This window comes from Heptranchias perlo, chromosome 7, assembly GCF_035084215.1.
Source record: "Heptranchias perlo isolate sHepPer1 chromosome 7, sHepPer1.hap1, whole genome shotgun sequence".
In the NCBI taxonomy this organism is placed as follows: domain Eukaryota; kingdom Metazoa; phylum Chordata; class Chondrichthyes; order Hexanchiformes; family Hexanchidae; genus Heptranchias; species Heptranchias perlo.
Window position 1 is genome coordinate 69,790,452 of NC_090331.1, and position 22,288 is coordinate 69,812,739.

General features: G+C 46.1%; 1 protein-coding gene across 1 annotated transcript in view; it reads left to right on the top strand.

Annotated features, from left to right (window-relative positions):
* LOC137323344 (SPATS2-like protein) overlaps positions 1–22,044 on the top strand; it is a 139,985-nt gene extending 117,941 nt beyond the window's left edge. Inside the window, exons 9-12 of the mRNA XM_067986827.1 lie at positions 8,077–8,186; positions 10,879–10,981; positions 12,268–12,464; positions 21,396–22,044. Coding sequence (XP_067842928.1) covers positions 8,077–8,186; positions 10,879–10,981; positions 12,268–12,464; positions 21,396–21,791 — 806 coding nt within the window. The 3' untranslated portion in view covers positions 21,792–22,044. The remainder of the gene's footprint in view (positions 1–8,076; positions 8,187–10,878; positions 10,982–12,267; positions 12,465–21,395) is intronic.
* The last annotated feature ends 244 nt before the right edge of the window (positions 22,045–22,288 follow it).

Consider the following 22,288-nt stretch of genomic DNA (forward strand, 5'->3'; position numbering starts at 1 on the left):
ATACAAGGCTACGGACCAAATGCTGGAATATGGGATTAGAGTAGACAGGGCTGATGGCCGGCGCGGACACGATGGGCCGAAGGGCCTCTATCTGTACTCTATGACTCTATGACTCTATGACTCTAACTTTCTCGACCAGTACGTTTCTGGCCCAACGAGGAAGGAGGCATTGCTGGACTTGGTTCTAGGGAATGAGACGGGTCAAGTGGAACAAATGTCAGTGGGGGAGCATTTAGGGAGCAGTGATCATAGTATCATAAGGTTTAGTATAGCTATAGAAAAGGACTCTGACCACTCTAAAGTAAAAATACTCAATTGGAGGAGGGCCAATTTCGGTGAGATGAGAACAGATCTGGCCCGGGTAAATTGGAATCATAGATTGGCAGGCAAAACTATAATTGAACAGTGGGTGGCCTTTAAAGAGGAGATGATTCAAGTACAGACAAGGTACATTCCAATGAGGGAGAAAGATAGGGCAACTAAAGCCAGAGCTCCCTGGATGACAAAGGAGATAGAGAATAAGACGAAGCAGAAAAATGCGGCCTATGACAGGTGTCAGGTTGATAACACAAGTGAGAACCAGAGAGAATATAGAAAGTTCAGAGGGGAAATGAAAAAGGAAATAAGAGGGGCAAAGAGAGAGAATGAGAATAGACTAGCGGCCAACATAAAAGGGAATCCAAAAATCTTCTACAGCCATGTTAACAGAAAACGGGTAGTAAGGGGAGGGGTGGGGCCGATTGGGGACCATAAAGGAGATCTACTCATGGAGGCAGTGGGCGTGGCTGAGGTACTAAATGAGTACTTTGCATCGGTCTTTACCAAGGAAGGAGATGCTGCCACAGTCTCGGTAAAGGAAGATATAGTTAAGATACCGGATGGACTACAAATTGATAAAGAAGAGGTATTAGAAAGGCTAGCTGCACTTAAAGTAGATAAGTCACCTGGTCCAGATGGGATGCATCCTAGGTTGCTGAGGGAAGTAAGGGGGGAAATTGCGGAGGTACTTGCCATAATCTTCCAAACATCCTTAGATACGGGGGTGGTGCCAGAGGACTGGAGAATTGCAAACGTTGCACCCTGGTTCAAAAAAGGGTGCAAAGATAAATCCAGCAACTATAGACCAGTCAGTTTAACCTCGGTGGTGGGGAAACTTTTGGAAACGATAATCCGGGACAGAATTAACAGTCACTTGGATGAGTGTGGATTGATTAGGGAAAGCCAGCATGGATTTGTTAAAAGCAAATCGTGTTTAATCAACTTGATAGAGTTTTTTGATGTGGTGACAGAAAGGGTAGATGAGGGCAATGCAGTTGATGTGGTGTATATGGATTTTCAAAAAGTGTTTGATAAAGTGCCACATGGTAGGCTTGCTATTAAGATGGCGGCCCATGGAATAATTAGTATTGTGTCCAGTTTTGGGCACCGCACTTTCGGAAGGATGTGAAGGCTTTAGAGAGGGTGCAGAGGAGATTTACTAGAATGATTCCAGGAAAGAGGGACTTTAGTTACGTGGATAGACTGGAGAAGCTGGGGTTGTTCTCCTAGGAACAGAGACGGTTGCGAGGAGATTTGATAGAGGTATTCAAAATCATGAAGGGTCTAGACAGAGTAGATAGAGAGAAACTGTTCCCATTGGCGGAAAGGTCAAGAACCAGAAGGCATAGATTTAAGGTGATTGGCAAAAGAACCAAAGATGACATGAGGAAAAACTTTTTTACACAGCGAGTGGTTAGGATCTGGAATGCACTGCCCGAGGGAGTGGCGGATGCAGATTCAATCATGACCTTCAAAAGGGAACTGGATAAGTACTTGAAACAAAAAAATTTGCAGGGCTACGGGGACAGGGCGGGGCAGTGGGACTAGCTGGATTTCTCATACATACAGCCAGCGTGGACTCGATGGGCCGAATGGCCTCCTTCCGTGCTGTAACCGTCTATGATTCTATGATATTATGGCGACCAGAACTGTTCACAGTACTCCAAGTGTGGTCTAACCAAAGTTCTATACAAGTTTAACATAACTTCCCAGCTTTTCAATTTTATCCCTCTAGAAATGAACCCCAGTGCTTTGTTTGCTTTTTTATGGCCTTATTAACCTGCGTCGTTACTTTTAGTGATTAGTGTATCTGCACTCCCAGATTCCTCTGCTCCTCTACTCATTTAGTCTCCTATTTTTCAAGGAGTATGTGGCCTCCTTATTCTTCCTACCAAAATGTAAATTTAATTTAATTAGGTGGAAACTAAAATGTATTTCGAAAGGTTTGCATATAATTCCAGAGCTTTAGGAATAACAGTAATGTCCATTAAAGATAAATGAATTCATGTAAAATAAATTAAGTTGCACATTAAAGTATTGATATATAATTTATATATGGTATTTGATTTAATTTATACATAGTATATATTTTTATTGAGTTTGCATATGGTATGGGCTCAAAGGTACACAAGCTAGGGGAAGAGGAGTATCTCCACGTAACAAATTCCACTTTAGCTACTGCTGGGTACCACAGGGATCACTCTCCTCGGAGTGCGACAGATCACCTCAACCCTGACAAGGTGATGACTGCAGCACATCTGGCATACAACACACCATCCCAGGGCTCTCCTTTGGCTCAAGGATAGGCCGTCCATCTGGTGCTGCTCAGCACTAACCAGTTGGTAACGGTGTCAATAGCCACCTTGGAGGTAATCAGTGCTGCACTAATGACTCTGTTACTGTCAACATTGTTGTCTCTGAAACCTTCACAAGAATATCTAACTCATTCAGTTTTAAAATCCTCGGCGCTTTACTAAAGTAGGAGCCTGCTGATGAAGTTTCGCCAAACATGTCTTCTGTTTTGTTATGGTATGTCTTATGTTGTTTTTCTCCCCATTCCCTAGTCTCACTTGACCATGCACAGCTGTGACTAAGAGGGAAGTCCAAAAACCTATTCTTAAACTATGCATATACTGTTCTGAGCCAGCGGCTAAATCAAACATGAGACTGACCCAGGAATGTCTCCCTGATTTTTCCCTCAATCCCTGTGGGCAACATCTGGCCTCCACTTACTACTTCTGCAGAATGAAATGGCTGAAACCAGGAACTCCGTGATACCGCACGTTAGTGTGACAGTGCTGCATTCTACCATTTTTAATATGGTATTATGATTTTACAAATAATTATATTACAGTAAGGATTAGGGTTAGGGTTATATTTAATGTCATTAATGTAATATTTAATGTCATTAAATATTACCTTGGATAGTGTAGCAATATAACTATCACCATAAATGTGAGGATTTTAAAGACCACTCTCTCCCTGGTCCATTTAGTTTGCTTTCAGGTTCTTGATTTATTATTGCTTTAAGTTCTCCTGAATGCTGTAATTTCATCCTTGCCATGTGATTAATTATTAGCAGCTTCACAGAATTGCATTTTTCTCATGTTACTTCATTCATAAAATGGCACACAGATGTAAAGTGTTTATTGTACAATGCAGCTGCACTGTGGCCAGCCCACAGTAAGGCAGTTTATTATGTGCTTAAGAAGTAGCATGTAAAATCTTAAGCTTAAGCAAGTTACTTGCACTGTTCGCAGGTAAAACCTGCATGATAGTGCTCACCATTCCACGAGGAAACAATTATAAGTCAATAATACATTGATAAAATGTTTAAATATTCTTGTTACTTAAAGACATCCACTGCGATAGCTTCTTTAAACTCACTGCCTTCCACATCTTCTGACTTCCCAGACCTCCCTCCCTCCTCCTCTTCATTCGGGCCTGCCATGCCCTTACTTCCCACCTCCCCCACCTGAACCGCTGACTGCCTGTGAACATCTATCGCCCCCCCCCCCCCCCGCCCTCCCCCATCCCCACACTTGCTTTGGGCCCAATTTCGGCTGCTTATCGTCCATTTTGGTCGGGAATTGGCAGCCAACGGTTAATGTGGCCTGACCATTAAAATCCACTGGGCTTTCCGCTGTTGCTCCTGGCTGGATCAATCGCTTTCTCACGGGAGTTAAAATTCCCACAGATATGTCTATCATATAAAGTAAATGATAAATTCATACAAGATAATGGTTAGGCCACATTTAAAATACTGTGTGAAGTCTTGGGCACCCCATTATATTAAAGCTTTAGAGAGTGAACAGTGTAAGTTTAACAGGCTCACACCAGGGATGGGAATCTACAGTTATGAGGAGAGATTTGAGATACTGCGAACTATTTACAATGGAGCAGAGAAAATTAAAAGGAGACGTAATAGAGGTTTTTGAAATTGTGAAGAATTTTGATAGGTTGAATAGGAAAAGACTATTTTCTCTGCTTTGGGAGTCGGTGGTAAGGGGGCCATCAGTTTAAAATTGTCACTGAGAGAGAGGTTAGGAGAAATTATTTTATGTAGTAAAAGAAAGAATTTGTATTTCTATAATGCTTTTCATGACCTCAGGACATATGAAAGCTCTTCACAGTCAATGAAATAGCTTTGAACTGTAGTCACTGCTGTAATTGTTAGAGCATGGAATACTTTGCCACAGGGAGTGGTTGAGGCTTCTTTTAAGAGAAGAGTAGATAAACATTCAAAGCGGAGGAAAATACTGGGCTACGGGGAGACAGCAGGTCAGTGGAATTAGTTTTGGGTTGCTGTAGCAAAGAAATGGCACAGATGCAATGAGCCAAACTATCTCCTATGGTTCTACAGAACACAGATTGGCTACATAAAATAGAGAACATATAGAATATCTGTAACAAGTACCAAACATACAAGACCATAGCTGTGGAAAGCACAGAACTTGTCTGTGTAAAATATAGAAGACGCATATGTGAAATAAAATCTATGAATGTAGGACAGGTTGGTAAGCAACAGAGAGTGAGAGAGAGGAGTTAACTGAACACAAAGGGCATGTCTGAATTGCCCTGGCATCTGTTAGAATCTCTTATTGTAATAAACAATTGACCAGGTCCTAATAATAATTATTCTTGAAATTATTATAATAATCTTTTTTCACTGCCCTCTCGGTACTGCACTGTTTTACAGATTGTTTGGAATATGCCACAGTCTCATAATCTTCTACAAGGATTTCCCTTAAGGCAGGAAAATGTGAGATTTATTGTGCAAACGCATTTGGCAGATAACCAAGTAACATTACATCATGCTCTACTTACTAAATGAATTCAACTTCAAATTGCGCCAGGAAAATAGAGCCAGAAGACATAAATGGAAATTAGTGAAACATAAATTAGGAACAGATAGCAGGGATAACTTCCTTACTCAGAGTAATAGATGTTTGGAATAGGCCAACAAGCAAGGTAATAAAGGCAAAACATTGAATTATTCAAAATACAATTACATGTCATGATGGAGAATTAAAGTGCTGGGGGATGATTTTCAGTGGAGTCAAATGGCTTCTTCTCAACTTTTGACTTTTCTTACATTCTCATACTAACCCAACAACCCTGAATTGGATGGTTCACTGGTGCATTTGTTGGTGTGTCCCAGCTGTAGTAGTCTGAGTACTAATTCACTGACACATGTGGTCTCTATAAACATTTGAACTCTTTCCACAATAATGCAGAAATTTCATTCACAGGTTTAAGCACAGCACAAGGGGAGGGTGCATCTTATATAATGGTGTCACTTGGGAATTAGACCTAAAATGAACCACAAACCCAAAGCATTCTGAAGAACAATGTTTATTGTTTGTACTTTTATGAACATGCACCCAGATGCTGTTACATTTGTTTACTGTTTTAACAGAATTATTTCAATCGCTATTTCCCGATTAATTAATATTTTTTAAAAAGTGAAGGGATTTTTGGCGTTGATATTTCTGTGAAAAAATTGAAAATTGTTTCATTGTGGATTGCACAAACAAATTTCATGTAGTTCTTAAAATTTAATTTTGTGAGTAAAATGTAGCGTTCTAAGTATTCAGTCAAATAACAAAATGTATTGGAGGAAAAAAATTGGACAGGGCCTATTATTGGGTGGGGGTAGCACGATCCGCTATTGCCCCATGCCCAATGGCCCCTGCGCAGGCAGGATGAGACTTTCGTGAGGCCTGAGGACTTACCTTCAAGCAGTGTTCCAAATCAGCATTGATACGAGGATTCAAGGCAATTCACACTTTCCACCAGCAGGGGGAGCCCCAATCTCTTAAAGGCAGGCTGTCGTTTAAAAATCTCTTAAAGGTAGCTGGTACCCTGTTATTTGCTGAAAATAACAGTCTGCTGTCTGCACGGAGTCCGAACAGGGATCAGACATCGCACATGCAAAACATAGATGCGGGTCCCGTCCCTATGTTTACAAACTGATGAGTTATGTTAAAACATTGACTAAAGTTGCGCACTACTACATCCCACATCCTCCAATCTGCATGCCTGACCTCACCAATCTGCCGATCTGAGTTGGTACCAGGCCTGCAAGAGTGCATGCACCACGGTTCTCTGCTGATGCACTAGAGGCCTTGGTGCAAGAGGTGGACAGAAGGAGGGGTATCCTATATCCGCAGTTGGGGGCGGTGCAAGAGGCCCTCCAGACATATACCCAAAAGGCAGTGGGAGGCAGTGGGGGAAGAAATCAATGCCAGGCGCACAGCATCATGAACATGGATGCAGTGCAGGAAGAAGTTCAATGCTTTGACACGAGTGGTCAAGGTGAGTGAGGTCAACTGTCAAGTGGCATCTCCTACCAACTGCACCACTAGCCACATCCACTGCTCCATGCACTACACCCCCATCACCCACATACCAACAAACTCTTACTATCAGTACTGAACTCTTCCAATCAGATGCTTTCCCTCACCGTTACACATTATCACTGTTGCAAGCCACCCACCCACAACTCACAGGCCACACACACTTGCAGCTATTCAACCATGACAGGCCCATCACCCAGGCACACGTCCCGCTTTCTTGCAGGAGAAGGTGGCGCATATCAGGAGGCCGCAAGTGGCAGTGGCATTTAGCCCCTTGAGCCTGTTCCACCATTCAATGAGATCATGGTGGACCTGTGACCTCACTCCATATACCCGCCTTAGCCCCATATCCCTTAATACCCTTGGTTCACAGAAATCTATCAATCTCAGATTTAGAATTCACAATTGAGCTAGCATCAACTGCTGTTTGCAGAAGAGTGTTTCAAACTTCTACCACCCTTTGCATGTAGAAGCATTTCCTAACTTCACTCCTGCACGTCCTGGCTCTAAATGGTAGGCTATGTCCCCTAGATCTTGTATTCAAGTATAGGAGACCTCCAAAAACAGTTACAAATGTCTTGGCAGCCAGAAGGAATAATCCAGCCACTAACCTGTAAATCCTGTATTGTCCCTTTAAATAGTGCTGGTGGGGATCCTCCAGATACTCTAAGACACGTTCAGATGGTCGGGGTTAAGACTGTGTGTTGAGTTGAGCGTTAAGTCCCAAAATGGTGTCTATCACTTTAAATCAGCTTTGCACACTGATTGTATCCATTTTCTCCTTACTTTACATGCTTCCGGCCTTCGGTATTTGTGCATACGCTAACTCCTATACCAAGATGGCATCTGGCGCACGTCACGCTGGAAACGTGCATGCGCAGCCAAGACGCCATCTTGGTTGTTGGAGAGGCCGTGTAATGCTGAAACAATGGGCGCTACACGGCCCAATTTAGCGCCCTTTGTCTAAGCAGGTAGAAGTCAGTATTATACTAAGTGCTTATTGGAAAACACACTATACCAGTGAAAGAGTTACCTCTACTATTGACAAATAGGCTCAGGTTCCACATCTGTTTATGGGATCTTGCTGGAGGTCCTTTGCACTGATGTGAGCCCCACTCAAGCATCGGGATCGAAGCATCCATTTCCCTAATAATGACATCAGAACGGGTGACTAAAATGGTCATAAGAGTTAAGGGTGTCCTGAAAAGAGTTAGCTGTCCAGCTTGATTTGTGTTGCTGTTAAGTCATCCAGTAACTTTGGCCTGCTGTTAGGCAAAATAGAGTGAATTGCTGATTAGCTGTTCCAGCGATACATGTGAATCATGTCCTCTAGGCTACAAGCAGCTCAAAATTCAACAGCCTTTGATAATTCGTCTTATTTTTCTGTTGTGTTTCTCAGTGGAGATCCTGGATACAAGGCAGAGGAGAGCTGAGCAGCTGAAGAGGCTGACAGATATGGCCATCCAGATGTCAGAATCCCAGCTTGCTGAACTTAGAGCAGAGATTAAGGTCAGTGACAGAAAGGAGCCCCACAGAGATGGGCAACAAACTCAGGCCACACTGAAGTGAAGTTAAATACACCATTCTGATGAGGGAGAACATCATTCTGCTCAATGGATTCACCCCCCCCGTCCCACCATGCTGCCCCTTGCTGAATGCTTTGATGTCACTCGTCTCTTATACATCTGTCTCTGTAACTCCTAGCACAAGTTACTGTTGTTAATATTGCAGGATCCAGTTCAGTCGCAAAATTCATCCAGAATCCTGCAAGTTTGTCAGTGCCTTGAAATAAATACAGTATTTACCACATTCTTTAGTCTATTAGGACAAGCTGCCTGTGGAGTATGTCCATATTTGTGAACATTGCTGACTCGAATTTTGGAGCAGCGGGGGAGGTGGGGATTAAGATTGACAGGTCAGGGTACGGTGGTGGGGGCAGGACCTGGAAAGGTAATATTTGGGGGATGAAACTGGTCAGGATAATAACCGATCTATTTGAGGGGCATGGGGTGGGGGTGGACACAGCAGGTCATGATGAGACTGAGTGGCTGAGCTCTGGAGAACTAGTGAATTGAGAAGCCATTTTCTCATGTTACATGAGGTTGGTTTTAAAAAAAAAACAAAGTGTTTAAAAAATTTGAAACACACAATTCTGAAAATCAGCTCAGTGAAATTAGGATTTGGGACACAGGAATAAGAAATCAGAACAGACCTGAAAAGATTGTGTCATTATATATGCTGCTGTTTCTGGTGTCTCAGATTGTACTGATTGTGCAGTAGAATACAAGAACCTGACCCCTTCAAACCGTACTACTTGTACTGATAAAAGTAAAAGAAAACGGTGGGGGAGATTTTCAACTGTTGGCCCCCGTTTCTCGTCTGAGAAATGGGCGACCGGCAGAGGAAAATTGGGTGGGCGTCTCAGACACTCCTTTCACGTGCAAGGCATGCATGATTTAATTTTTAGTTAGGCCCATAAATGGGCGCCCAGCACTCCCACACAAAATAAACAACATGCTGGTTGTAGGACTCCGATTGCAATCTTTGCGTACAAATGGGCACCATGCACAATCGGCCCAGTTGTAGCAGGCACTGAGCAGCCTAACCTGTGGAACTTAAAATGGAACGACTGCAAGCCGCTCAGGAAAAGGCCAGTTTTTAAAAAAGAATTCTGTGGTACCGTTCGCACCCTACCCTGCTCCCCCGAAATTGGCAACCCCACACCCAACAGGCCCAACTTGCTGGCTCGCTCCAAGTAAAAGTCGGCCAATTTTCAGCTTTCGAAGACGGTTGAGCAGCAGTGGAGCACCCTTCCAGTGCCCACAGCGTAGCCAGATGAATTCAAATAAGGCCTGAAGCTAAAAATGGACACCAGAGACGCCCGCTCACTTCATGCCCATTTTGGGTGAAGGTTGAAAAATCTCCCCCGGTGTTTGAATAAGAATTTTATACTTGTTTTAAACCCTGGTTCCGTGCAGATCATGCTGTGTTTCTTTTTAGCATTCCTGTACGAGTTATTTCATCGCTGTTGAAAGCTCAATCCCCATTACTTGAAAATGTATTTACTGGTGCACAATCATAACCATAAAAGTTTGTTTAACCTAACTTGTTTCCTGCCAAATGAGATTTCATGCCCACGATGTAAGGTAAGTGAATGGAAGTAAATGACTACTCGCAGATTTCCAAATTTTTTCTGTCCCACATCATCCACGAAGGTGGTTTTCTATATAATTTAAATGATGATTAATGTAAAACAAGATTAAGTCACACTGGTTTATCACAGGAACTTCAAACAACTGGTGCAATAGCAGAAGAGTGCTGTATAGTAGCAAGGAGCTGTACAGTACAGTGCGATATAGCAGCAATGAGCAGTACAGTACCTTGCTGTATAGTAGCAAGGAGCCATACAGTACAGTATAGTAGCAAGGAGCTGTACAGTAGTTACACAACACTGCACTGCTCTTTACTGCTATATAGCACTGTACTGATCCTTGCAGATACACAGCACTGTACTGATGCTTGCAGTTACACAGCACTGTACTGATGCTTGCAGTTACACAGTACTGTACTGATCTTTCCAGTTACACAGCACTGTACTGATCCTTGCAGCTATATAGCACTGTACTGTATGGCTCCTTGCATTAATTTTTCATTCTTGGGATGAGGGCGTTGCTGGCAAGGCCGGAATTTATTCCCATCCCCAGCTGCCCTCGGTTTGATACAGCTGCATGGCTTGCAAGGCCACTTTGGTGTGGAACTGGAGTCACATACAGGCTAGACCGCGGAAGGATGACAGGGTGAGGTGGGGCAGCGACCGGGTGAGGTGGGGCAGCGACAGGGTGAGGTGGGGCAGCGACAGGGTGAGGTGGGGCAGCGACAGGGTGAGGTGGGGCAGCGACCGGGTGAGGTGGGGCAGCGACCGGGTGAGGTGGGGCAGCGACCGGGTGAGGTGGGGCAGCGACCGGGTGAGGTGGGGCAGCGACAGGGTGAGGTGGGGCAGCGACAGGGTGAGGTGGGGCAGCGACAGGGTGAGGTGGGGCAGCGACAGGGTGAGGTGGGGCAGTGATAGGGTGAGGTAGAGCAGCGACAGGGTGAGGTAGAATTGGTTTAAAAGACGAAATTCGGATGTTTTGAATTTGATTTTGTGCAATGCAAATGACATTGTTTTGACTTTAAGTGCAGTTTTATCTTTTTCTAACAGCAATTTGTAAGTGAACGCAAATATGACGAGGACCTGGGCAGGTCAGCACGATTCACCGGTAGCATCGACAGCCTGCAGACCCAAATCCAGCTGTTTGGAGAAGGTGAGGAAACAATCTCGGGTCAGAGTAACCTAAAAATGACACAATGGATAAGATGATCTGAACGCAATATGATCTCAGAATTTTTCTTTAAATGAGCCAATTGCACAATTGACATAAACACTGTTGTGGAAGAGCAGAGGGATTTGGGGGGTACAGGTTTACAGGACATTTCAGGCAGAACCTCAGGTTGATGAGGCTGTAAAAAAGTTCATGGAATTCTAGTTTTTATCACAAGTGGTATAGAATACAAAAACCAAGAGGTAATGGTGAGCCTGTATAAAAACTTAATAAGAGCTCAGTAGAGTGGAGGGAAGGGGTGGGGGGGAAAAGATTGTGGGTGGGGGGTGATCGCAGGTGAGGGGAAGATCGTGGGGTGGGGGAGGGGGGAAAGATTGCGGGTCGGTATCAGATCGCAGGGGGTAGTGGGTGAGCCTGGAGATCACTGGGCGGGGGGGTCGGTGTCTGGAGATCGCGCGAGGTGGGTCTGGGGATCGCGGGGTGGGAGTTCGGCGGGTCGCAAAGCCCACCAAGGTTTCCTTGAGGGGTGGAGGGGAAGCACCCCTGCTCCTCCTGGTCCACAAGCAGTGCTGGGAATGTACTTACCTTCTCAATCCAGCAGTTCTCACCTCCCTTTAGCTATTGGGTTTCCTGAGCCCTGGGAAACCCGTCCTGGAGGCATTAAATTCAAATGGCTGCTAAAAGCTGAGGCACACAGCCTCATTAACATATTTAAATTACTGACCCACCTCTCGAGAGGGGTTACTCACCTGACCCCTCAACCCGCCCCGGTTAAATCAGAAGTAGGCTCGTTCGCAGCGGGTTGGGGGTCAGGTTTCACATTTTTAAGAATTTAATCCCGCCCCTCCTGGGAGGGTTAAAATTCCCCGCTATGTCAACAGTCAAGATTAGATTAGATAGGTGGCTGATGGAAAAGGGAATGAAGGGAATATGGAAAAAGTGTGGATAAATGTGATTAGGTCCATTTGTTCAGGGAGAGGGTAAATGCTGATATGGACGGGTCAAATGGCCTTTTATCCGTGTTGTAACTTCTATGTATTTCTGTGGTACTTCTTTAATCTGTGTGTAAAGGCGGACTACAATAGAGATGTGTTATTTCAGATTTATTGCAACAGCAATGACAACCTGCACTTATATAGCACCTTTAATCTGTTTCAGTCAATGTAGAAAACCAAATGGTAACCTCAGACATGATTTATGATATGTCCTCTTTAGATTCTAAAGCTGGAGCTTTATATCTTGTTTCTAAAAATCTTTTTTCTTCACAGTTTCACATCCAAAGAATAACTACTCTACAAGATCACAGTGCATCTCCGCACTGATTCCATTACGTCTGAATCCTCGAAGCAGTTCCAGTAATGTTCCTTCCCTGCCATCCTCTCTTAGTGCATTGTCATCAGTTAGTCATAAAGCAATGAATCCCAGGGACAGTTCTAGCATTCAGAAGGTACCTGCAGACAAACAGGTAAGACAGGTAAATGTGAAAATGTTTGTTGTCATTATAGTGCCTGTAAAAGGTGATCCAGTGCCACAGTGGCCTAGTATGTTGGCCTTTAGAACCTGAGTTTGAATCCAGCTCAGCATGATGAGGTGAAAGCTTCCTGTCTGCTCACTGTAAGGATACAATGTGAAATGACCTGAGCACTCTCAATACTTCCTAGTGCTACAACCTCTTGGCACAAAACTGTTCATAACTTCTTATTAAATGAGCCACCTCACTTAGTGACTGGATTACATTTGGAGGAAATGGAAATATCTTACTGGTTCTAAACTTGGGGCTAAAGTGCCTTGCTGCATCAGAGGACAGGGAGTTTTGCTTTCCACCTGCCTGTTGCTATCCTGACGCTGGGGCGCAGAAATTCGGGCACGCCCATTTTTGGGGGTGCAGGGATCAATCACTGCGACTCATTGGTGAGGCCCAAGGTGCCCCAATCTTAAGCCTTATTTCCACCGAGCAGCCGAGAGCAACAGTCAGCTTGAAAGCAAGGCACAATTGAAGATCGGGCTGCTGCTGATGAGGCAGAGGCCCTCAGGTAAGTGAGGAAGGGAGGGCGACCGGGAAGTGGGGGAGGCGACCGGGTCAGGAAGTAGCGGCGGCGATTGGTTGGGGTGGGGGGTTAGTGGCGGCAACCGGTGGGGAGGTAGCGGCGGTGATTAGTGATCGGTGCAGTGGTGATCAGTGGGGAGGTAAAGGTGGTGATCAGTGGGGAGGTAGTGGCGGTGATCGGTGGGGAGGTAGAGGCGGTGATCGGTGGGGAGGTAGAGGCGGTGATCGGTGGGGAGGTAGTGGCGGTGATCGGTGGGAGATGGCAGCGGTGATCGGTGGGGAGGTAGAGGCGATGATCGGTGGGGAGGTAGTGGCGGTGATCGGTGGGGAGGTAGTGGCGGTGATCGGTGGGGAGGTAGAGGCGGTGATCGGTGGGGAGGTAGTGGCGGTGATCGGTGGGAGATGGCAGCGGTGATCGGTGGGGAGGTAGAGGCGATGATCGGTGGGGAGGTAGTGGCGGTGATCGGTGGGGAGGTAGTGGCGGTGATCGGTGGGGAGGTAGTGGCGGTGATCGGTGGGGAGGTAGAGGCGGTGATCGGTGGGGAGGTAGAGGCGGTGATCGGTGGGGAGGTAGAGGCGGTGATCGGTGGGGAGGTAGAGGCGGTGATCGGTGGGGAGGTAGTGGCGGTGATCGGTGGGAGATGGCAGCGGTGATCGGTGGGGAGGTAGAGGCGATGATCGGTGGGGAGGTAGTGGCGGTGATCGGTGGGGAGGTAGTGGCGGTGATCGGTGGGGAGGTAGTGGCGGTGATCGGTGGGGAGGTAGAGGCGATGATCGGTGGGGAGGTAGAGGCGGTGATCGGTGGGGAGGTAGAGGCGGTGATCGGTGGGGAGGTAGTGGCGGTGATCGGTGGGGAGGTAGAGGCGGTGATCGGTGGGGAGGTAGAGGCGGTGATCGGTGGGGAGGTAGTGGCGGTGATCGGTGGGGAGGTAGTGGCGGTGATCGGTGGGAGATGGCAGCGGTGATCGGTGGGGAGGTAGAGGCGATGATCGGTGGGGAGGTAGTGGCGGTGATCGGTGGGGAGGTAGTGGCGGTGATCGGTGGGGAGGTAGTGGCGGTGATCGGTGGGGAGGTAGTGGCGGTGATCGGTGGGGAGGTAGTGGCGGTGATCGGTGGGAGATGGCAGCGGTGATCGGTGGGGAGGTAGAGGCGATGATCGGTGGGGAGGTAGGGGCGGTGATCGTGGGGAGGTAGGGGCGGTGATCGTGGGGAGGTAGGGGCGGTGATCGGTGGGGCGGTAGTGGCGGTGATCGGTGGGGAGGTAGAGGCGGTGATCGGTGGGGAGGTAGTGGCGGTGATCGGTGGGGAGGTAGAGGCGGTGATCGGTGGGGAGGTAGAGGCGGTGATCGGTGGGGAGGTAGAGGCGGTGATCGGTGGGGAGGTAGTGGCGGTGATCGGTGGGGAGGTAGAGGCGGTGATCGGTGGGGAGGTAGAGGCGGTGATCGGTGGGGAGGTAGAGGCGGTGATCGGTGGGGAGGTAGTGGCGGTGATCGGTGGGGAGGTAGAGGCGGTGATCGGTGGGGAGGTAGAGGCGGTGATCGGTGGGGAGGTAGAGGCGGTGATCGGTGGGGAGGTAGAGGCGGTGATCGGTGGGGAGGTAGAGGCGGTGATCGGTGGGGAGGTTGCGGCGGTGATCGGTGGGGAGGTAGTGGCGGTGATCGGTGGGGAGGTAGTGGCGGTGATCGGTGGGGAGGTAGTGGCGGTGATCGGTGGGGAGGTAGTGGCGGTGATCGGTGGGGAGGTAGAGGCGGTGATCGGTGGGGAGGTAGGGGCGGTGATCGGTGGGGAGGTAGTGGAGGTGATCGGTGGGGAGGTAGTGGCGGTGATCGGTGGGGAGGTAGTGGCGGTGATCGGTGGGGAGGTAGCGGCGGTGATCGGTGGGGGGGTCGCGGCGGTGATCGGTGGGGAGGTAGCGGCGGTGATCGGTGGGGAGGTAGCGGCGGTGATCGGTGGGGAGGTAGTGGCGGTGATCGGTGGGGAGGTAGGGGCGGTGATCGGTGGGGAGGTAGGGGCGGTGATCGTGGGGAGGTAGGGGCGGTGATCGTGGGGAGGTAGGGGCGGTGATCGTGGGGAGGTAGGGGCGGTGATCGGTGGGGAGGTAGTGGACTGCGTTTTTTGAATGTGGGGTCGGCAGAAACACTCCTGCTCCAACTGGCTTCATAATTGAGTGAAGTATTTTTGAAAAGCTTACCTTGTTGGTTGCAGCCTATGGGTCGTCTGTTAGGCTGCATGCAGACCTGGTTTTCCTGAGTGCAGCCTCAGGGCAAACCAATGTTGCAGTGGAGCCTCAAACAGATGTTAGGCCCTTTATTTGCATATGCAAAGGGCTTACCGCCTGTTTCAGGCGGGGGCACTGCCGCAAGGCAGCCGAATTTAGGAACATAGGAACAGGAGTAGGCCATTCAGCCCCTCGTGCTTTATCCGCCATTTGATAAGATCATGGCTGATCTGTGATCTAACTCCATATACCTGCCTTTGGCCCAAATCCCTTAATACCTTTGGTTGCCAGAAAGCTATCTGTCTCAGATTTAAATTTAGCAATTGAGCTAGTATCAATTGCCGTTTGCGGAAGAGAGTTCCAAACTTCTACCACCCTTTGTGTGTCGAAATGTTTTCTAATCTCACTCCTGAAAGGTCTGGCTCTAATTTTTAGACTGTGTCCCTTACTCCTAGAATCCCCAACCAGCGGAAGTAGTTTCTCTCTATCCACCCTATCTGTTCCCCTTAATATCTTATAAACTTTGATCAGATCACCCCATAACCTTCTAAACTCTAGAGAATACAACCCCAATTTGTGTAATCTCTCCTCATAATTTAACCCTTGAAGTCCGGGTATCATTCTCGTAAACCTACGCTGCACTCCCTCCAAGGCCAATATGTCCTTCCGAAGGTGCAGTGCCCAGAACTGCTCACAGTACTCCAGGTGCGGTCTAACCAGGGTTTTGTATAGCTGCAGCATAACTTCTGCCCCCTTGTACTCTAGTCCTCTAGATATAAAGGCCAACATTCCATTAGCCTTCTTGATGATTTTCTGCACCTGTTCATGACACTTCAATGATCTATGTACCTGAACCCCTAAGTCCCTTTGGACAGCCACTGTTTTTAACTTTTTACCATTTAGAAAGTACCCTGTTCTGTCCTTTTTTGTTCTAAAGTGGATGACCTCACATTTGTCTACATTGAATTCCATTTGCCACAGTTTTGCCCATTCACCTAATCTACCAATATCGCTTTGTAATTTTATGTTTTCATCTACACTGCTTACAATGCCACCAATCTTTGTGTCATCGGCAAACTTAGATATGAGACTTTCTATGCCTTCATCTAAGTCATTAATAAATATTGTGAATAATTGAGGCCCAAAACAGATCCCTGCGGGACTCCAATGTGAGTACCTACCCCTTATCCCTACTCTCTGTCGCCTTTCGCTCAGCCAACTTCCTAACCAAGTCCATACTTTTCCCTCGATTCCATGGGCATCTATCTTAGCTAACAGTCTCTTTTGTGGGACTTTATCAAATGCCTTGTGGAAGTCCATATAAATAACATCCATTGACATTCCCCTGTCCACTACTTTAGTCACCTCTTCAAAAAATTCAATCAGGTTTGTCAGGCATGACCAACCTTTCACAAATCCATGCTGGCTCTCTCTGATTAACTGAAAATTCTCAGTCACCCTATCCTTAATTATAGACTCCAGCATTTTCCCCACAACAGATGTTAGGCTAACTGCACTATAATTCCCTGGTTTCCCTCTCCCTCCTTTCTTAAAAAGCGGAGTGGCATGTGCAATTTTCCAATCTAGAGAACTTTGAAAGATTATAGTTAGGGCATCTGCAATCTGCTCACCTACTTCCTTTAAAACCTTGGGATGGAAACCATCTGGTCCTGGGGATTTGTCACTCTTTAGTGCTATTATTTTCTTCATTACTGTTGCTTTACTTATTTTATCGAGTCCCTGTCCCCGATTCAATATTAGTTTACTTGGGATTTCCGGCATGCTATCCTCTTTTTCTACTGTAAATACTGACGCAAAGTAATTATTCAACATGTACGCCATTTCCACATTGTCAATGACAATATCCCCACTTTCAGTTTTTAAGGGGCCAACACTGCTCCTGACCACCCTCTTTTTCCTAATATAACTATAAAAGTTCTTCGTTTTGGTTTTGATATCCCTTGCAAGTTTCTTTTCATACTCTCTTTTTGTAACTCTTACTATCTGTTTTGCGACCCTTTGTTGATCTTTGTATCCTTCCCATTCGCCAGGATCTGTGCCATTTTTTGCCTTTTTGTATGCCCTTTCCTTATCTCTTATACTGTCCCTTACCTCTTTAGTTGTCCATGGCTTTTTTTTTTGGCAAGCAGAGTTCTTGCCCCTCAGGGGTATAAACCGATTCTGTATCACGTTAAATGTTTCTTTAAACATTTCCCACTGATCATCAGTCGTTTTACCCATTAACAGATTTGCCCAGTTTACTGTGGACAGTCTCTGTCTCATCCCATTGAAGTCGGCCTTACTCAAGTCTAGAATCTTAGCAGCTGATTCACTTTTTTCCCTTTCAAACACTACATTGAACTCGATCATGTTATGATCACTATTGGATAGATGTTCACGCACAGTTAAGCCATTAACTAAATCTGGTTCATTACTCATTACTAAATCTAGTATGGCTTGCCCCCTTGTTGCCTCTAGGACATACTGCTGTAGAAAACTATCCCAGACACACTCAAGAAATTCACTACCTTTCTGACAGTTGCTAGTCTGCTTTTCCCAATCTATGTGAAGGTTAAAGTCTCCCATTAAGACCACTATGCCTTTGTTACACGCTTGTCTAATCTCTGCATTTATACAATCTAGCGCTTCAGAGCTGCTGCCAGGGGTCCGATACACAACTCCCACTATAGTCTTAGATCCTTTCCTATTTCTAAATTCAACCCATAAGGTCTATGTTGGCTGCTTACCCCTTGTTATATCCTCCTTTATCATTGAAGTGATTTTATCTCTAATCACTAAGGCTACTCCTCCCCCTCTTCCATTTTCCCTGTCTCTCCTGTAGACCTTATAACCCAGTATATTTAGTTCCCAATCCTGACCATCCTGCAGCCATGTCTCAGTAATAGCTATCATGTCATACCCTCCAATTTGAATTTGAACCTGTGGTTCATTTAATTTATTCCTTATACTCCGTGCATTTGTATATCGAACTCTTAGTTGGGCCACACACCCTAGCCTGACGTTCAGCTTTGATGCTGGGTTAATCGCTTTACGCCTTATAGTTTTCACTTTATCTGTAGTGCCTGAAGTACACTTTCTTTCTGCTGCTCTACGCTTTTCCCTTTCACTTGTTCTTGAACAACTGTTTGTTCTATTTGTATTGTAAATTTCCCCTGGGTCTTCCCCTCTCTTGCTGCTCTCAACTTTATTCCCTTCTGACTCCCCGCTCAGGTTCCCATCACCCTGCCACTCTAGTTTAAACCTTCTCCAACAGCACTAGCAAACACCCCCGCGAGGACATTGGTCCCGGTCCTGCTCGGGTGTAACCCGTCACGCTTGTACAGGTCCCACCTTCCCCAGAACCGGTCCCAATGTCCCAGGAATCTAAATCCCTCCCTCTTACACCATCCCTGCAGCCATGCATTCATCTGGTCTATTCTCCTGTTCCTATACTCACCAGCACGTGGCACTGGTAGTAATCCTGAGATCACTATCTTTGAGATCCTGCTTTTTAATTTATCTCCTAACTCCTTAAATTCACCTTGCAGGACCTCATCCCTTTTTTTTAAACCTATGTCGTTGGTACCAATATGGACCACGACTACTGCCTGTTCACCCTCCCCCTCCAGAATGCCCTGCAGCCGCTCCGTGACATCCTTGACCCTAGCACCAGGGAGGCAACATACCATCCTGGAGTCACGTTTGCGGCCGCAGAAACGCCTATCTGTTCCCCTTACAATTGAATCCCCTATCAATATAGCCCTGCCACTCTTATTCCTCCCCTCCTGTGCAGCAGAGCCACCCGTGGTGCCACGAACTTGGCTCTTGCTGCTTTCCCCTAATAAGCCATCTCCCCCAACAGTATCCAAAGCGGTATATCTGTTTGAGAGGGAGATGGCCCCAGGGGACTCCTGCTCTACCTGCCTAGTCCTTTTACTCTGCCTGGCAGTCACCCATTTCCTTTCTGCCTGCGTAATCTTTACCTGCGGTGTGACCACCTCACTGAACGTGCTATCCATGATAATCTCAGCATCACGGATGCTCCACAGTGAATCCACCCGCAGTTCCAGCTCCAAAATACGGTTAGCCAGTAGCTACAGCTGGACACACTTCCTGTACACATGGTCGCCAGGGACACTGGTAGTGTCCATGACTTCCCACATAGTACAGAAGGAGCATATCACGGGTGCGAGCTGTGCTGCCATGACTTGCCTTAGATTTACACTGCGTTCACCTCTCAGACTCTCCTCCCGCTCTCGGACTGTCCTTTTATTCTGTGCTCACCTCTCGGACTCTCCTGCCTCACCTGTGACGTCGCACAGTAGTTTTCTCTTGTTGCAGGTCTGCTGCTGCTTTTATCCCCACTCTCAGTCTTCTGCTGCTCAGGTCCGCCGCTGCTCTGCGGAAAAAGTTAGGAAAAGCAAGGCAAAGCAGCACCTCCTTCTCCTTCTCCTTCTCCTTCTCCTTCTCCTTCTCCTTCTCCTTCTCCTTCTCCTTCTCCTTCCCCCACTTCACCAAACTCTCAGCTGTACTCTGTGCTCCATTGCACTCATTGCTGGTTGCACGACAGGCCCCTGTATTTCTACTGTTTGCAACTCAGATGAGTCAGGCCTGCTCCTATTTCAGGAACCAGTTTAATCCAGCTGACCAATTACCTAACTACAGCAGCTCTCTCTGCTGAAGCCAGACAGAAACTTAAAAATTTAAACTTTAAAATTGAACTTAAACAGTTGATAGCAATTTACACTAGATTTTAAAGAGATTAATTTATAGGCCTTGGTGTCCAAAGCAGAAAAGTAATCCATCCCAAAATATTGAGGACCAGTTGCCTGGATGAGTGCAGCTCCAACAACACTCAAGAAGCTCGACACCATCCAGGACAAAGCAGCCCGCTTGATTGGCACCCCATCCACCACCCTAAACATTCACTCCCTTCATCACCGGCGCACAGTGGGTGCAGTGTGTACCATCCACAGGATGCACTGCAGCAATTTGCCAAGGCTTCTTCGACAGTATCTCCCAAACCCGCGACCTCTACCACCTAGAAGGACAAGGGCAGCAGGCACATGGGAACAACACCAACTGCACGTTCCCCTCCAAGTCACACACCATCCCGACTTGGAAATATATCGTCGTTCCTTCATTGTCGCTGGGTCAAAATCCTGGAACTCCCTCCCTAACAGCACTGTGGGAGAACCTTCACCACACGGACTGCAGCAGTTCAAGAAGGTGGCTCACCACCACCTTCTTAAAGGCAATTAGGGATGGGCAATAAATGCTGGCCTTGCCAGCGACACCCACATCCCATGAACGAATAAAAAAAAACAAAAATAATTTTAAATCATCCAGAGCACAAGGTACTTTCAGATGGAAAAGGCCCTTCAACCCATTTAATTTCATCCTTCCAGAATACCAAGCTACTGCCTTTCCTTTGCAGCATCTAATTGTTTCTCAAATGAATCCAATTAAAAATTATAGTGTTAGTAAAAACTCAGTGGTGCATCTTGAGACCTAGTCACACTGCAACAGTAACAGGTTCTGTAGTCATCAACTTTGATCATTATATTAGTTGGAAAAGAATAATAAAAACATAGCCATAATGCTGACATTGAATGACTTTAACAAGGCCCATATCTAATCCTGATCTCTTATTTACTAATCTTGTAACCATGACTTGCACTAATAGGGTCTCAGTACAGGAGAAGAAATGGAAGGCCTGATGGTTAATGAGAGTAGGAAGCTGGTTTTGGAATTCCCGCTTATTATGCTTCATATGAATAAGGGTGCTTGAGAAAATTTTAACAATTGCCAAGATGTCCCCAGCCATGGAGAGGACCCACCAGCAAGTTAAAAGGACAACTGGCACAACAATTTCAAATTAGAATGCCCAGTTCCACCATAAGCTCAGACAGAAGGCTTGATGGTTTCAGGCATTCAAACAGGAAGAGCCAATGGGCCTGTTATCTGTTAGGTCTGCTCATCTTACATTTTACACTCTGTGTAAAATTGAGATAATGTTTTGCGAGCCAAACGCCCTACTTACTTCATCTTTGCCACCTGAATTAGAACTCTATTCAGATTTTAAATCAAACGTAATAATTTTTAACCTTTTGTTTCATCCTCTCCTGTAGAATTATCAACGTAACGGCCCTTCTGGTCAAAGGCGAGGATTCTACCCTAGAGCGCAAGGTCACAGGCTCAATGGAAGTAGTTTTCCTGGAAGATCAGATGATGGTAGGAACCGGAGCCGAAAGGGACCTCCCCAGGATGGCTCTAAAAATCAGCATAGCAAGTCCAGACATCAGGGCTCATCACATGATACAGACAAACTGCTACCAATGGAATCCAATGGCAATATACCACCAGCTGAAATCAACTCCCAATCAGCACCCCCTGAACTAGCTACCACTATATCTGTAGTCCTCAGTGACAGAGTTTCTCAGTATAGATCATGTCCTACAAAGCAAGAGACATCTGTTGATACCAAAGTGTTGTCTATACCTAATAGAATGACTGTGGTAGCTTAATTTTATTGAGTGCGATTCTTTGCAGTAGCAAGCTCTATCAAAACTTATCTTTTTCTTGCAGCAACTTCAGCCAGTTTAAGTCTTAAAAAAATGATTACTTTTTATATTTTCTTGCCTCAGATCAAGAAGCTCATGAAAATAGGCACTTTTTTGCTGAAAATGACCATATTTTTTTTCTTTGTTAAGCAAAGTGTTTTAAGTGTTGCTGAAAGTCACATTGTTAAGAAGGTTAACTGCAACCATTTTGCAGATATGAGCAATGATCTTAAAATAGGCTTTTTTTTGGGGGGGGGGGGGGCAGTGGAGGGAGAGAAAGACCTTAAAGGGCTTGTATACCAATAAATAAAATCATTAAAACTTCAATGATTTAATGTCCAAGCCATTCCTGAAGAATCTGTGATGCAGTGTTATCTTTTGAAAATGATGCCCTCGCATCATGTTTGTCAAACATTATTTTTGATGAAAACTGTTCATTTAACAAAAAGTGACTTTATTGA